This window comes from Maylandia zebra, linkage group LG6 (assembly GCF_041146795.1).
Source record: "Maylandia zebra isolate NMK-2024a linkage group LG6, Mzebra_GT3a, whole genome shotgun sequence".
Lineage (NCBI taxonomy): Eukaryota > Metazoa > Chordata > Actinopteri > Cichliformes > Cichlidae > Maylandia > Maylandia zebra.
The window spans coordinates 29,899,969-29,917,756 of record NC_135172.1 but is presented as its reverse complement, the minus strand read 5'-3'; the positions used below and the strand labels follow the sequence as shown (position 1 = coordinate 29,917,756).

Below are 17,788 nucleotides of genomic sequence, written 5' to 3'. Positions count from 1 at the left end.
GTTTTATAAAGATCTGTCCACAGAAAGAAAGTTCCGTGTGCTGGATGTGAATTTCTTAAAAAAGGATTCCCTGAAATATCTTTTTTTTAGGTTGGACTATTGTAATTCATTTTTATCAGGTTGTTTTAAAAACTCCCTGAAAAATAGTCAATTGATCCACAACGCTGCACTAAAAGTATTAAGTGGGACTACAAAGAGTAGAATGGGAGACAGAAAGTTCCGTTTTAAAGCCCCTCTTCTGTGGAACCAGCTCCCTGTTTGGATTTGGGAGATAGACGCTCTCTCTGCTTTTACGATCAGGCTTAAAACTTTCCTTTTTGATAAATCATATAGTTGGGGCTGGATCAGGTGACCCTGAACCCTCCTTTAGTTACACTGCAATAGGTCTAGTTGCTTTGTGGATTTAAAACCAAAGACAAACCATGAAATAATAACTTGAAGATAAAATGCTAAAACACATGAGCAAAGAAGCAGAACAACTTTGTTTGTCATGCTGAAAAACAAACTTGTTGCCAGTCACATGCTTTCCAGATTGCGCGGTGATCAAATTCTGACGGTACTTTTCTGTGTTCATAATTCCATTATTTTTAACTACATCTCAAACACCACCGGCTCAAATGCAGCCACACACCATGACACAGCCTTCACTGTGTTTTACAGATGGCTGTAGACACTCGTTGTTTTACCTCTCTCCTCATCTCTTTCTTTTAACAAGCTAAACCAACATCTTTCATTTGAATCAGTCACTCCATAAGACTGGTAGTCACCAATATCCACTTCTTGTGTAGTTTGGCATACCTCAAGCTTTTCTCCCTGTTAACCTTCCTTAAGAAGGACTTCTTAACAGCCACTCTTCCACCGAGACCAGTTCTGATAAGGTTTTCCTGAAACTTCATCAGAAAAGGTCTCATCTGGCCCTTCAGCTGGGTAATCTCTCAAGTCCTGCGTCAACTCTTTTCAGGATTTTTTCCCATTTCTTAAGAACATAACTTTCAGATACTGTTCATCATCATAGATAGTTATGTTTAGGCCTGCAACTTCTTTCTTTTGCACAACTTCCTCAGTTTTTTTGAAGGATGGGCTGCACACCATCCCAAAATAAAACAAGTTTTTTTTGTTTTTGTTTTTTTTACTAATAACTCTCTGGGAATCACCTTGTTGATGTAAGAATACCATTTTATACCCATGAAAGAGTGTTGGCATTTTTTGTAGATTCACCTTGGGAAAAAAAGGGCAGAAGGAAAAAATTTTCATGCTTTTGAGACAGGTGGCTACTAACAAAGGGCCTAAAAATACAATTGTCTCTATGCAAAGCTGTCTGTTATATGAATCATAAAAGTGGCACAGTAAGTTACGTCCCCCTTTATGCCGAAATGATTCATAGGTCAGTGTCAAGTAAAGAACGAGGAAACAAAACATTCCTCTGAAAATTATCTGGTACAAAGACTAGACTGAAAATAAATGAAAAAGCAGCCAATGTCTGAAGTAAAACTTTGAAAGAACGTCAGTATACTGGACAAGTCTTGTTCAAGACCCCAATTCAAAATTACACAAAAGTCTGGCACATCAGAAGCAAAATACAAAGAAACACGATTTCATTTCAATACTGTATAAAATAATTTTATCACCTCAAATTATTTTAAAACACGATCCCTAAATGTTAAGGATTCACAGGAACCACGAACACTCAGCCTCTAAATGTTTCTCATTTGTGGTTTTTATCTCAGTTCATCTACAACAGAGTTGACTAAGTTGCCTTTAGGTTGAGGTGGACTTCTGTTTTGGCAACATCAAAGTGTATGCTTTGCTAGTACTGTACCATAAACTTTCATTTTGGAAATGCAGCTCACCACGGGAAAATTAGGAAATGGCAAAGGACCTGACAGCACGAGGAATCATGAGGATGAGCAGTCAATTCCTCACAAGGTGGAAAAAAAATAAACTTTTGGGAGTGCACTGAGCAATATTTTTGTAGGCTACATCCCCCCCAAAATTCTATGGACAAAAATAAAACTCTGCCAGTGATCTCAATTGCATTTCATCTGTCAGACGTTGTTGTGCTTCTGTTGGGGCTTGTTCAGGTGCCAAAAGAACGGGCACAGCGTCTTTTTATTGATGATTTCACTGCTGATGCCAACAACTGAACACATGCAGAGGTCTACAAAAGCGCTCAGATTCAACCAGCACGGAGCCTAAAAAACAAAAACATTATTTTTTACAATTTAATGTGAATTTTCTTGTAGCTTTTCTAGTATTCCTGAACTTCGAGCATGTTAACAAACTTTCCAATCTGACTGATTTTGTAAAGCGAATTTGTTGTGTAGGTAGTATAAGATAAAAAGTAAAAAAAATGCATTGAATGAAATGAGTAATTGATGCCTTAATTTGTTAATTTCAGGTAATATGTCTTGAAAATTTCTCACAATATCCCGGATAACGAATAAAACTGGACCTGGCTATCATAAGAGCCCATCCTTCACTCCTTTAAGCAGTGAATGTCTTTATTCTACGTGGTGTTATACCTCCATCACCTGGAATATACAGACAGTACCAGCCGGTCACTGAACGCTGAGCTGCTGTTTCCCTCTATGGGCACAAGATGGCGCGGTTACTTTTTGTGCCAATATTCAACAGGTCTCATGGAGCAGCTGGTCACAGAAGATTTCCAACTCAAGAGGCATGTATTCTGAAACCCTGCACAGAAAAAAAAGCCTAGAATCTGGTGTGCAAATGTTTTATTTTTCAAGACCCGACCCGTGTGAAAGTACAAACGCTGGCGTCATTCTGCAACTGAGTATGGCTGCTATCCCGAAGCAGTTTGGTTTCCAATAAGAAACCAAGAAAAAAAAAACCGCTTAATTGCTCTCCAAATAATCTAAACACTCGAATTTAACATAGTAGAAAGAGCACATTATTGGCGCACTCCACAATTTAGTGCCTGTTTCATTTTAAGTAAACCTAATCCCTCCAACTGTTCCACTGTGGACAGAAACCTGAGAGGGACATAAGACCTTTCCTTTTGTCCTTCTGAAACATTTTATGTTGATGTCGTTTAAAAATAATTACACATAACAGAATGAAATTAAGTCATTTTTAAAATGGTGAAATGCCAATACTAAAGTAAATGGTAAATTAGGACCAGTTTGGCCTTGGGCAAAAAGAAAGAAAAAGGAAGTAGAAGAGGAAGAAAACTGCAAATATTTCGTGGATATAGCAGGGCTTTTACTGTATGGAAGGGTGATTTCACTGTTTTCTGCTAAACGTGCTCAACCCAGCATAAAGTACCGGATCAACTGGGGAGGGGGGGGTCTCTCAGATTCACACTTCTCTGTCTTCTCTCCTGAGGTAATTTGCGCCCCACTACCGCAACAGTCTCCTGAAGCGCCACCAGTGGACGTCGTTGTTCCGCCTGCTGTCACCCAAGATGAGCTGACCTAAAGCCGTGCCAAGCAAGATCCGATCCGCGCGAGAGAATATGTGGAGAGAGAGAGAGCGAGAGAGGGAGGGAGAGAAATTTTGAAAAGACCGGCAGGAGGAGCGGGACTTGCTATAAGGACACAAGCGACTCTTAAATCCATCCGTTTCTCTATTTTTACGCAAGAGATTGGAAGAAACAAACAAACCGAGACCAGCGAGTGAGAAAAGTAGCGCGTCTTCGCCGGTCTTTTACATTATTTAAAATAAATCTCAGGTAAAGTGAGCTTTTATAGATTTTAGATAAGCAAAATTAGGAATAAATATACTCCAGTTTTTTATCACTTATATATTTTTTTTTATCAGATATTAATATATTTTTGTGTCATCACTAAAATAACTCACTCTTCGTGCTCTCTGTGTTCCCTCTCAACTCTGCAGACACACTTGGGGGATCACGGAGCCACCATGATAAGAGCTGTGGATGTTGTGCTGGTTTTGCTGCTCGCCGTGTCCCTGTCGTGCAGGAGCGCCTCTGGAGGGTACGGGATGAGCATGTTTGCAGCACAGACCTCTCCTCCGGATCCCTGCTACGACGAACACGGCAACCCGCGGCGCTGCATCCCGGACTTCGTCAACTCCGCCTTCGGGAAGGAAGTGAGGGTGTCCAGTACCTGCGGCAAGACGCCGAGTCGCTACTGCCTGGTGACCTCTGCCGAGACAGGAGAGGAGAAAACCAGAAACTGTCACACCTGCGACGCCTCTGACCCCAAGAAGTATCACCCACCAGCGTATCTAACGGATCTTAACAACCCTCACAACCTCACCTGCTGGCAGTCTGAGAACTTCATCCAGTACCCGCAAAATGTCACCCTGACTCTGTCCCTCGGCAAGAAGTTTGAGGTAACGTATGTGAGCCTACAGTTCTGCTCGCCCCGACCCGAATCCATGGCTATTTACAAGTCCATGGACTACGGGAAAACTTGGGTACCCTTTCAGTTTTACTCTACCCAGTGCAGGAAGATGTATAACAAGCCCAACAGGGCCGTTATCACAAAACAGAACGAGCAGGAGGCAGTCTGCACGGACTCACACACCGACATCTACCCTCTGACCGGCGGGCTCATCGCCTTCAGCACGCTGGACGGCAGACCGTCGGCGCATGACTTTGACAACTCCCCGGTGCTGCAGGACTGGGTCACAGCCACGGACATTAAGGTCATCTTCAGCAGGTTGCACACTTTCGGCGACGAGAATGAGGACGACTCGGAACTGGCCCGGGACTCGTATTTCTACTCAGTGTCGGACCTGCAGGTCGGAGGGAGATGCAAATGCAACGGACACGCATCTCGGTGCGTAAAGGACCGAGACGGGAATCTGGTGTGTGAGTGTAAGCACAACACCGCCGGGCCCGAGTGCGACAGGTGCAAACCTTTTCACTACGACAGACCGTGGCAGAGAGCCACAGCCAGGGAGGCCAACGAGTGTGTCGGTAAGTCCCACCCGCGGCCCTCCATCCCGGAGCGACTGTCTGATGACGAGAAGTGTTTCTTAACCTGAAATTATGAAATTAGAATTGCGGTGGCAGGATGTGCTGATGTGTTGGAGATGTGGAAAATGTATTAACCTAACCAGGTAGATTGAGAAATGGAAAGATTTTCGTTACGCAAAATTGTGTGTGTCAATTATATGGTTTAATAATAATAATAATAATAATAATAATAATAATAATAATAATAATAATAATAATAATAATATTTTCTTTAAATCTGCCAATAATTTAATTGCTTTAGTTTATTAAGCTCCAACAGTCCCTTCAAATACAACCTTTACTGCGGTTCTGTTTAAATGAATACTTCGGCCCACGTCCACGAGCATATTTGGATTTAAGTCACATGCAACATGAAATGCAATTTGAAAGTCCATTTAGCTCGTCGCAGGCCATAATGGAGGCTTTTAAACCACCTCAAACGGGACCACTGAGCCTAATGACCCACAGCATCATTTCTCATTGCTCGACTTCACCGCTACAATAAAGCGATGCCTTTTAATTTATCTGAAGAATCGTGCAAAAACTCGCCACACTGCTAATTGAAAACAGACCCTTCTTCGTTCCTCAATCACACAAGTATCTCTCAACAAAATCGATCAGGTCTTATGACACAAAGCACAGAAAAGTAGATTTATTGCTATTGGTTATACAGTTTATTGTTACATTCAAGCACGAGAACATGCTGCAGAGAAGAAGAGATGTTATTTGCTTTATTGGTTGCAAATGTGAGTAATTCAAATTAAATCAATTTTAAAACGGATTATAACTGTGCAAAATCCTCAAATTCGGATAGCATAGTTAATTACATGATTTCTTTTTATGCAATACCAAAAAGAAACAGGTGTTACACACAAAAGAGGCAAATTTCACGATTTTATCAGCGAGTCAGCTCTTTGTGTCTGCAAGTTTCATCAGCTGCTGAGTGATAAAAGTGATCAAAGTTGCAATAGTTGTATTTTATTACAAGCTGGCACGGATAAGTAAGCCTGTAGATTGCAGATAGTGCAGAATGCTTTTCAGATGGCTTGGATGGCCAAGTTATGCAGGCTAGAGATTCAGAAAAAACTTGTGGGCATTTCAAACACTGTAAGAAGTCATTTAGGAATTGTTTGTGCAGATTAGTGAAATTGTCAGTTTCATCCCTGAATCTCAGTGTTGGAAAACATTTAAACAAAAGTTTTTTTTTCTTTTAGTGTTCCTGTGTGGTGATTTGTATCAAATCTTTAATGAGGATCTTTATTCACCGTCCTTTCTTTGGCCATGCTTCATATTAAAAATTCTCTCTTTGCATTTTATTTTAAAAATAACTTTGGTTTTATTTTAATTACTGTATACAGAGGTGTTAGAATCACGTGGACCTTAAAAGCAACAGTGTTGCAATAATCTGAAGTGCAGCCCCCAGTGTAGGATGTCGATGAAACAGCCAGAGAGTGAAAAGGACAAGCAAAAAGATGACTGATGATAGACACTAAAACAAAACCCTCAGTGTAACACTCTACAATCACAGAAAGACACATCCATCACAAACCAATTCAGACCCTTATATTTTCCATTCAGCTGCAGGTCTGCAGGGGGAAAGGGGCTCTATATTGTTTGACAGTCACAGCACATGTCAGCCACTCTGACACATAGCAGCTGTTTAAAAGGTTTTTGTTTGCTAGTGTTGCCCATTTCTAAAGCTCTGGGACATTCCTAGTGACAGATGTGAACATGCTGCTAAGTCAACAGAAACAGTGGAAGCTGTTCATACTGTAGGAGAAAGTCCCAGTTTGTCCAAGGAAGCAATAAAACCCAAGAAAAGAGTATTTTTACTCTTTATAGTTTGTTTTTCTTGTCAGGTAACCCATTTTAGCCTGCATGCTTTTAAATATAAAGGTAACTAATAACTAACCCAAGTAAGTGATTTTGCAGCTTTATTTAGTCAATATTATTTATTTACTATTTTTAAAAATAAGTGTTTGTTTTTTTGGTCATTTAAAGGTACAAAACATTGAGATAAATGAAAAACGTGTTGGTCCTTGTTAATGTTAGATCTATCATCACATTGGGTAGAGGGACATTTGGAGACATTTGTAAATACTGGCAAAATTATTAAACAGAAAAAAGGCACAAGCCCTGAATCATATATAAACTATTTTATTTAACCAATATCATTTACACTTTTTTATACCTGACCAGAAAAAATAAAATTATATATATATATATATATATATATATATATATATATATATATATATATATATATATATATATATATATATATATATAGATAGATAGATAGATAGATAGATACATTGCACTGGATTCACAAAAGTGTGAAAATGGCTATTTTTAGAAAAGTATTTTAGTTTTTAACATTTTGCAGGTTTTGGGAAAGTGTGTGTGCATTTTTAAGCTGAAGCAAACACTAAATGTTGGTGAGAAGTAGATCTTTGTAAAGAAACTGAACAATAGAAGAGGGCGAGTTACATGGAAAACAGAACCTTTTGATAACTTTAAATATCACACTAACATCTGAACAAAAGAGAGGAGATGGTTGAAAGGATCTCGTAAAACTTTGTTGATTACTTCCATCATGATCAGACAGATCGGGCAATCTTGAATGTGCATCTCGATGCATTTGGGTGTCTCGACAGCAAATTCTAAGTCTGTAATGCAATGAGCTAAATAACACGAATGACGTGGAAGTGTCCTCACTCAAGCCTTTTAGGCTAAATGACGAGCTCATTTACAGAAATCCCCGTCAACTGTTCAATAAAGGAAGGCGATAAAGGAAGGTTTCAGCTTCTCTGGAAAAAAAAATCACAAATGTGATTCTTTTTTTCCCCTAGTTTGCAGTTTTTGCGTAATTTACTTGATGTCTTGGGTACAAGAAGAAGACAAAGTGTTTTGAATAATTTAGGAAGATTAAGGACGATTGGGAAGAGGGCTAAAAAGCATGCAGAATGAGGGGACAAGTGCCGTACTGCAAGGGCCAGCAGGGACGGAGGGAGGGGCTGGCCGTGAGACGAGAATAGTGAAAATGAAGTACATGAACCTAATCCAGGGGCGGGGTGTATGTCGGATAGGTTGGAGGGGGGGCACATGATGGAGAAACTGTGTGAGGAAGAGAGAGGCAGTGAATACATTTTCCTCAGTTGTTCATTTTACAACTCAACATATAAAGAGTTTAGGATCAGGAAGAAGCTCTCCTTCCTCTCTGAACTCAACCACCATAATGACCTACAGAATAGAGTTGTACATATTTCCACGAGACTCTCTCAGTTTGCAATCTTTATGCTTTTGCTCACTCATTGTTGGCATGTAGGGTCTTTCACTCCTAAAGCCTGAAACATAGGTTTGATTTCAGATTAGACAAATTATGATCCACATTGTCATCATGCATATTGCACCTTAGATCACAATTAGTCTCCTGGATAGAGGCCTGCTACTTTATGAGTTAAAGCTTTGCTGTGTTATATTTCACTGATGTCAACTTCCAGCACATATAGACAAATTTTAGCACTAAATCAGAATACAGTTAGTTGGGTTGTTTTTTTTTAGCTTGTTTGTTTTTGATTGGATGATAATTTTTTAAAGACTGAGTAATGCCTGCAGGTCTTTCTTTATAAAGGCCTCTTAGACTGCATAAAACAGGGTACCATGTTGCCCTGGGTTTCAACTGTGTCAGTCTAAACCCTTGACAAATGGATTCTGCAGGGCACTTTTTCTACCAGTTGCTGCTGCTGCTGCAGCTCCTGAATGGTATACCTGGAAATAAAATTAAGAACTAATGTCTTTTCTCTTCTGTCGTGGTAAGTGGACACTTTTTAATATTACTGGAAGAAATTCAACGTGTGAAAGTAAGACGGAGCCTCATTTCCAGTGGAAATTACACCTCTTTCCATATCCCTAAATCATTTGGGCGACTTGTGATCTGTGCTTGTTTTGCCCCCAGTTATCAAGATCTACACAACAGAAAACACAAAGTACATTCAAATGTTCCCAGGTGCTGTTAAGAGGCAACTGACTGACAGTGTCAGCCACATGCAACTATATTTGAAATTGTGTTAATGCCTTGTGATATGTGGCTAAAAAATAAAATAAAATAAATTAATAAAAATCAAGAAGAACAAATAAATGAATTCTTTAAAACAGCTGTTTTCTGTTAGGTGATGTATTTCTTTCTTAATTTCATGGATTTTTGCCAACATCTTAACAAAGTTTAGGATCATTCCAGAGCAACAACAAGAGAGAGAGATAACAAAAACATTTCCAGCAATGTTATCAGGACTTTGCAAAATTTCTTGTAACCAATGAAAACACAAGAGTTTATTTTTCCTCCGCTAACCATGGTGCTTTCAACAACTATATAAGACAAAATCCAGTACTGAAAATTCTGAAATGCAAATGATGCCCTGTAGCCATAGACATGCTGTTCTTTAACTCTTTGCAATCTTGACAGCCTACTAGGAGTAACCCTTGAAGCCCTTTTCTGAACAGCGGATTCTGTCATATTTCAGACCTGCTTGTAGAACAGCATGACTGGGTTTCTGCAGCTACCTTTGGAAAAACCCAGAAATTATTCTTAATAGCTGTCAAACCACATCCTCAATGATGTATTCTAAGGTATCAAAACTTGTCATTAAGGCTACAGGGCTTATTGTCAGATGCTCTCTTTATGTGCAAAACAGTTAATCAGAGTTTGCCATTTCTATCCAAGCACATTAGACTGAGGGTTGTATTCTCGCTTTCGGCTGATTCTGTGAAACCCTTTCCAGAGAGTGATCAAACGTTACACCCATGTGGTGCATGTTTTCTTTGCGATATTTGTTGCCCTTTTTGATTTCATTGTTTAGTTGTGTTGTATACAGTCAGACACATGTTTTTATGTGTGCAAAAGAAGTCCCGGCCAGTCGGTTGTCAGCTGGACAACAGAGATATCCTACAGGCCTTAGTTCGGATGTTTCCTAGCCATTTTGTTTGTTTGTAACCTTTCAAACTGAGGTTCTGGTTAATGTTTAAGCAGCTCACCGTGCACTCTTATAAACCGGCATCCTTCATCTTCAAAGCTGCCGGCAGGATGCATTGTTAGTCTCAGTGGCAGCAAACAGTGCTGGGAATAAACTGACGGCTTAGCTTTGCACTTTGCACTGTCATACTTTTCTTCACCTTCAGTGTTTCACTGACCCTTTTCCTCTGACGTGCAGTCATGGGTAGGCACGCACATATGCTCACACGCGCGCGCACAGAGTTTCTTTCAGGTCTTTATCCGTCAGTTCAAACAGGGGGGGGGGGGAATGGCCTCTCTCTCACTTCTAGAACTTCTTTCCATGAGCTCTTATCAGTGTTTATGACTGGTTTTGTAAACCGCGCTGCAAAAAATAAGTCGTGCACGGTCCAGACGACTGGCGAACCCTTCTGTTTTAGATTCGAAGACCTGCTGTATCTCTCAAACAGACAGAAACGTGGACGCAGATTGTAAGCAAGGCTGATGGTACAGTATATCAAGTGCTCTAACTAAACACTAAAAAAAGACATCCAGGAGAGAGACACACAGAAGCACGCACACACACTGCAGGAGCAGTAAAAATGAAAACCTCTCTCCTTTCTGTTGTAGGATTACATGAGACTATATGAGCTGTGTCTGCTGCTGTAGCCACTACTACTGCTGTCATCTGGGAGTGCGAAGCTCTATTTTTGCACTTGTATATCCTCACAAGGTGTTGGGATGAGATGCTTTGACACACACCGCATTGCTAATTTAGCTGAGAATCTATGCTAAGAATTCAAAAGCTAGTTACATCTGAAATGTAAATACTTGGACTTATGAACTTTCACCCTTGGTCAGTATTCACAGCTGTTAAGTCCTGTCACCATCTGAGAGTTTTAAATGCACGCTTACTGATAAAGAAAAATACTTTGATGGTACAACTATTGAGCTGTCTGATTACATGTGTACAGTCAGGTGGGTGTTTCATTCACAATATAGCAAAAATTCAAGTAAGATTGTGAACAAACTAAAATTAGACTTTGTGTAAGGAGGTAGCCAAAGTGAAATTCAGTTCCTGAGGCACAGGGTGAAAAATACTCTGCATGAAAAAGTCCGTCTGTTTCAGCAGGATTCTGAGTTCGAGCCTCAGAAGGATACTAAAGTATTTGTGTAAATCAATAATGATAATTTAATAAAATAATTACAATCAGAGGACTTTAATAAAACAGCTACTCTGCACACTTTTGCAACCAGAGACTGTACAATCCCCAGGAGTGAGATCATTCCTAATAGCGATAATTTTCCCTCAAATAGATGTGACAAATAGTGTAGATACTGTTGGGTATGTTGAAGCATGGGAGATCTTGAAGTAATTAATGTCAGTAGTTGGCAGCGGCCCTTTTCGGAGCTGGAATTTTGGAGCTAGTTGTTGCTTGTCATGAGGCCTGTTCAAGAAGCAGTTCAATTTTGATGCTATTCCAGTTTTGTGCTGATAATAAACTCTGACAGCCCTTTGAAGACTGGAAATTAGCGTATATCAAAAAATGTCTGTGGTTAATGTACACATAGATTACGTGTGTGTATGCGAGTGTGTTTGCTCTGAGAGGAAAAATACAAGCGAGGCTGGCTTACTTTTTGGTTTGAAAGCAACGTGCTCAGCTGTCGGAAAAGACAAAAATCTGCTGTGAAATTTCACAGCCTGTGTATCTGTTGTGCAGTTCAGTGTCCTTTGGGCAAAGCGAACCTTTCGGCGACTGTGGTTTTGTTTCATTGCTCTGGCTACAACGCATAATGCAACACAGACCCTGCTCACAGTGTGAGTCCCTTTTCTCAGCCAGCGCCTGTGGCACATGCTCGTACCAGAAATGGAACTTCAAGCTTGTTTTTGAGAAATCGCTGGTAGGAAGCCATATTGCATCTGAAAGAATGCCATATTGCGTTACTCCGTTGGCTTCTGGCCTGCGCTCACTTCCTCTTGTCACCCTTGCTGAAGCTTCAACTTACTGTGTACTGTAGCTTTTTTATTACAGCATTCAAACAGCCCAGAAACTCAGATTGTAGTCATCATTATAATCATCATCATGCTCTTGATTATGATCAGAAGGATCAGTGCTGCATACCTGTGGAAGAAAACATTGACCCCGTGTGTGTGCGTCTCTGTGTGTGTGTGTGTGGCATATTTAAAATGTTTCCATTCAATCTGTGCCAATACTCTCCTAGCAGCTGGTGATAATTGGTCTGGCCAACGAGATCCAAATGATCTTTTCCTCTTCTTTCTCCCTCAAACACAGTAATCAGGTGTATTCTCAAGGGAGAAATCTAGGCGCACTGCACATGCCCGCTAAAGACTTTCGGCTATCTTATTAATCCGGTTCAAACCGCAAGCATAAAGTAGGCTTTCCTTACAGCGATGACAGCTGTTTCGTTATTTTTATTGGAAGGCTTGGTTTTCGACAGCTCGGCGAGCTCAATCATGGCAGGTTGCCTTAGGTGCAAAAACTTAAATGCATTACAAATATACCAAAACAGTGTTCAAACATGACTTAGGTGGCTCCCAAACATCTGTACAAATTCTGCAACGCAAAAGACCAGAGGGACACAGGCTTTTCACACACAGCTGTACAGATATTCCTCAGATATTCCAGATGTTCCTCGTGTATGTATCCAATGACAGAGGGAAGACGCTCCTTTCAGTCATAATACCTGCCTGTTGTCTGCAAGCTGTTTTTTTTTTTCTGCCTCTTTGTGTGTTTCAGTGTGTCTTTCATCTCTGTCAGAAGGCCTTGACATCATTTGGTGTATTTGTTTTTACTGTAGAGTGTGTGCCTGCATACATCTGTGTGTGTGTGTGTGTGTGTGTGTGTGTGTGTGTGTGTGTGTGTGTGTGTGTGTGTGTGTGTGAGAGAGAGAGAGAGACAGAGAGTGAGAAATGGAGACTGTGTCTGGATTTCTCTGTCAACTTCATTTTCTACCAGTCGGTGTTTATGCAAACAGTAATGCTCTCTAGGATGTGAGCAGCCATTCAGCGCCTGGGGAGGTGTCTCTTAATGAATTAATTGATGACTTGATGCTATAGTGAAAGTTCGACTTAGCAGAGGGAGGATCTCCATGTGCTGTGGTTTTGGCATAAATCGCAGCCTGAGTACATGTGTGTGTGTGTGAGAGAGAGAGTGTGTGGGAGAGAGAAACAAAGAGACGGATAAGGAGGGAGAGGGGTGGTGGAGTGTATGTGATGGAAAGCTTTGGTTTGAGAGGGTACCAAATGACTGGGGGTAATTAAAACCCACACCAGACAATATTAGTCTGCGTTCACACATTAGACACAAGACACTTCAATGCCTCACTCCTCAGCTCTATGAATCACAGCCTGCCTGTCTCCTACATATTTTAAGCACCCGCACTTACACCACAGAATAAGTGCTGTCACATAGACGTGACAGGCAGGACACTGTCTGCACCGTTCGGTGGGAAAGGTTCCCAGGATTCAGCTCTTTGCTACTATAAGTGGGAGGATGAAAAGTAACACTGTTACACTAATGCTTTATCCACAAAGGAATTATTTGGAAAATTCATATATTGTCTCAGATTCACAGCGTCCACTTAGACATTTAGTTATTTATTTAGCCTCCACTGTTTCTGTTTCATTTCTTTCAATACTCCACCAGTTTTGCAATTCCTTGCTCTAACAGCACGGCTGAAGTGAGACAGTGTAAATAATCAAACTCACTACGGATCTGAATGAGAACCCAAGGAAACTGCATTCTCGTACGGTAGTGTCTTCTCAATCACGTGGCTAGCCCAACATTTTACTTGAAGCTTGTGATGAAGACAATGACTTGTCAGTATAGTGTTTGAACAAATAACACATAACACAATACACAATGGGTCATATAACCATAAAGTTCAACAACTGGACTTTTTTATCCCAAATGAATGACACTGTGGTAGGTGTTAGGAAGAATGCAGATTTGAGCGATTTAAACTTTCTTCAGATGTTGATGCTATTATCTACATTATTACAGTCTACACTCAGTAGTTTGGTTTTGAGTGAGTGACTGCGAATGTAGTCTTGAGCCTTACCCTAACACAGAGCTAAAGACTGGGTCAAAGAAATTGCGTAATCTTACTGTTTTCTAACCATTCCTTCAGATTTCACAGTCACACTCTTCAGACCCAAGTGATACCAAAGTAATGGCAAGTCCCACCACTCAGCAGCAATCTTTCTAATGCCCTGAGATAGCTATTCATTCCACTACTCAGAGAGTTGCGTCAATACACCACAATTGGCTCGATGTGGAATACACATTGAGCCAAAGAAGATGATTGGCTTTTTAATAGAAGGGTGGGGCAGTGGGTCAGACAGCTACCATCTCTGGCATTGCAAAATGCACCCATAGAGTTCTATTCAGGACTCTTTGGTGCTCACTTAAGTGGTTATTAAAATCTGTTCAGCTTGTGTGCATAACACACAAAATATTCTATGCAGCTTTTTTCTTTCTTCTAAATATACAGTAGTATTGCTAAAACACGTTAAGTAACATTATGTAAGAATTCAGCAGGCTTCCCCTTTAAGCCCTTCAGTTTATGCACGAGTCATGATCACTCATTCATGCAGTCATCGGGTCTGTAACACACTGTAAGCACAATCCTGATTCATGGCCACTATAGACGGACTCATGTTAACGTGGGTCATAAAGGGACCAGTAAACAGAGTAAGAAAACAGAGAAAGAGAGGGAGAGAGAGAGGGAGACTGGCACTGGAGGATTATTATGCTTTCAGTTAAAAAGCAGCGAGTGTGTGCGTATGTGAGATCTGATCCTCAGGCCGGGGCCAGTGGTGCTGTAGAGGATCAGAGCTGATGACCTCAGCACCTCTTTGAGGCAGCAACCTACTTGTGGCCATTTGTAGCCAAAGCAAATATATAACATGTGAAGAAAAAGAAAAAGGAAGCAAGAAGAACAGAAAGTGATTCTTAGTGAAGAAAATTCTTAAAACTCTCCTGCACTGCGCTCTGGGTCTTGCGGTGATTAGCTAATGTGAGGTAAAATCCTCACATGTTGCTTTCCTTCTTTTACTTCCAGGTAGGAGAAGCACTGACGCTGGTGCAGCATGTGTTGCTACATTACGCTACAATTACCCAGGTCTGTTCACACTTAAAAATGATAGCCTTGGCACAGTTTGTAACAGTTCCTCCAAATATTCTTGTAGCTGATAGGGCTGTGTCGGCATGAACAACAACAATAAAAAACAGATACTCTCTTATGTGTGTGTGTGTAAGAGAGAGAGAGAGAGAGAGAGACATAAAAGAGAAGCAGGCTTTTGTATATGCAGCAGCTCAGCATTTGATTCAAGGTGAAAGTCCTGGCAAAAACTGCCCTGGCAGCAGTCGCACAACTCGCCGACAGGACCACCTAGCATGAGCGTGAGCACATTGTGCTCTGAAGCAGAGGTCCTTAACACTCACAGCTATAGATGATTAATGGCTGGATGAAGTTACACCTCCACGGAGCAGTCAGTTGAGCAGATCAGAGCGCCCCCCGCTGTTGCTGAAGCACACTGTTGCAGTCATCTGAATGAACTGCAAACAGCTGGAATCATCCTCGGAGGAGTAAAGCCCCTGCTGTTGCGGTTTAATTATGCCGTAAACTTGGAGACTGTAGATGCAAAGTCTCAAAGCATTTTGTTCTGCACTTAACGTTTTAATGATATTAGATCGACAGAAGTTAATGTGTGGGCAAAAGAAAAAAATCCTTCCACTTGTCTTTTACAGATTCCTTCTTTCTCTTCGTTTTTCTCAAGCACGTGCAAACAAAAAATGGAGAAACCACCTGTGACAGATCAAGCGGACCTAACCCATTTAATTTTGCACCACACGTGCTCACGTGTCACCAGCAAAAAAAAAGATCCCTTCCCTTGGAATTTGTTGTGTATGTGTGTGTAAATGTGTGTGTGTGTAGTTGTTTTTGGATAGCTGACAGTAATTTGTCAGCGATGGTGACAAATGGTGGAGGCTGTGTATGTGTGTGTCTCTGTGTTTGTGTAACTAGCCAGCAGGGCACCAGGGGTTTGTAGCACCCAGTTTTCATACATGCCATTAAATTATTGTTGTGTTTGTTTGTATGGGACTAAAGTTGTCTATATAATGAATAGTTATAAATACAGCTAAAAGTCATACAATCCATTATCTTATTCACTGAAAAACTGGAGCCCCCCTGGCTCAAACTAAGTGGTAAATGAAGCTGAAGTTGCAGATTTATACAGTTGCATAAATTGGTGTCAGTCAGCAGAGGTCAGCACAAATTAAACAGATCTGAATAAGGTTGAGGAGAGAATACTGTTCAGGTCATTTGTTCTCTTACATGGTAAAAAACGAAATACAGCTTTATAAAGTTTTATCCACTTACCTAAAGTTGATTGAGCAAATATCCAATCTGATACAGTAAGTTTATGGATACATTGTGAAATACACTGAAAATGTTGAGTAGGTAGAGCTGGATTTTAAAGCTTTGTACATTTTCCAAGGTAAGTGCGGCCAGTGCATGTGAGCACATGTTAGGTACCGAGACTGGGGAGCAGTGATGCGATGTGCCAAATCCCCCAAAAGCTGCCATCTTACCATGAATTTGGCAATCTGATCCAAGAAAGCGAAATAAACAATCTATTATAAATAAGTCAGAATCTCCAGCTTTTAAAGGGTAAAAATATCTGTTATGCACAACGATAAGAACATGATGGACACAACCACAAATAATTACAAGTAGGTGTTAGGCAAGTAAGGTGTTAGACTCCTGCATACACGGTCCTTGACACTATTAAGCGCAGCATTTTCAGTTTGTCTTTCAGGTTTTTGGACACAAAATCCCTATGAGGAAGTTAAATTGAAGATCTTTGAGAAAGAATTTTTTTGGGGGGGAAACACTCAAGTGTAAATTCTATATTTGTGTGCATGTGTTTGGCATGTGAAGCAGAATGCAGCCTTCTGGGAGGATGCTTGGGGAAAAGTTTGCGAGGTCATCTCAATTTGCCCGAGGTGATCCCAGGTTAATCCGTCACTCATTAGCTCTCACAGATAAGACAAAAGTGGGGTAAGGGGCTGCAAATCCATATGCTCTCTCACTCTCTTCCCTTTTTGTCTCTCCTCTTCATTTAGCTATTTTCAACAAGAACGAGCCCCTCTCTGTCCCTCATGGTCTTTAGTAAAAAGAAAAAAAAGAAGAAACCGAGCACATGTAATAGAATAAAGCCATGGTCTTGCCTTCTTTACCTAAGACCTTTTCCTCCTTATTAAACCCTTGCCAGCCTCGGGGACAATACAGCCAATTAATGAAGGTTGGTGTCCAACTGAGTGCAGAAAGAACTGAAGCACTGGCCCCTGCTGATTGAGCTCCTCCTTATGGAGGTCCATTATGGAGTCGGAAGGGTGGTGGGGAAGAGGGGTGACCACAGTAAAAAAGTGATGGAGAGTGGGAACAAGGAAAAGAGAGCAGCTTAAAGACAGAAAGAGACTCGTGACTGAATATGTTAACAGTCGTTTTCATTTATACAGCTTCTACTGCTGCCGGGTCTTGGTTGAGAGCGTCGTCTCTAGTGGTAATGCTGAATGCATGTGTGGGTTGCAGGGGCTCCCCGGCAGCTGTGGGGACCCCCACGCCAGCTGAACAAGTCATCAGGTTCCTGCATGAGTCTCGTCACTGGTTTTAATAACAAAGGGACCCTCTCACTGGAGGACAAAGCAAACAAATGGGGCTAATTACGGGGGGCTGATAAGGAAATTATGAGGAAATTGAGTCATGAATGGTAATATTTTTGTTATGAGATGATCGTTTGTGGCAAAAATTAATTTCCAAAA

At 40.9% G+C, this 17,788-nt stretch overlaps 1 protein-coding gene across 2 annotated transcripts in view; it reads left to right on the top strand.

Moving 5' to 3' along the window:
• The first annotated feature begins 3,369 nt into the window (after nt 1-3,369).
• ntn1a (netrin 1a) overlaps nt 3,370-17,788 on the top strand; it is a 57,142-nt gene continuing 42,723 nt past the window's right edge. For both annotated transcript variants that reach the window (XM_076885059.1, XM_004539277.6), the window contains exons 1-2: nt 3,370-3,691; nt 3,856-4,906. In XM_076885059.1, the coding sequence (XP_076741174.1) occupies nt 3,883-4,906 (1,024 nt within the window). In that variant the 5' untranslated portion in view covers nt 3,370-3,691; nt 3,856-3,882. The remainder of the gene's footprint in view (nt 3,692-3,855; nt 4,907-17,788) is intronic.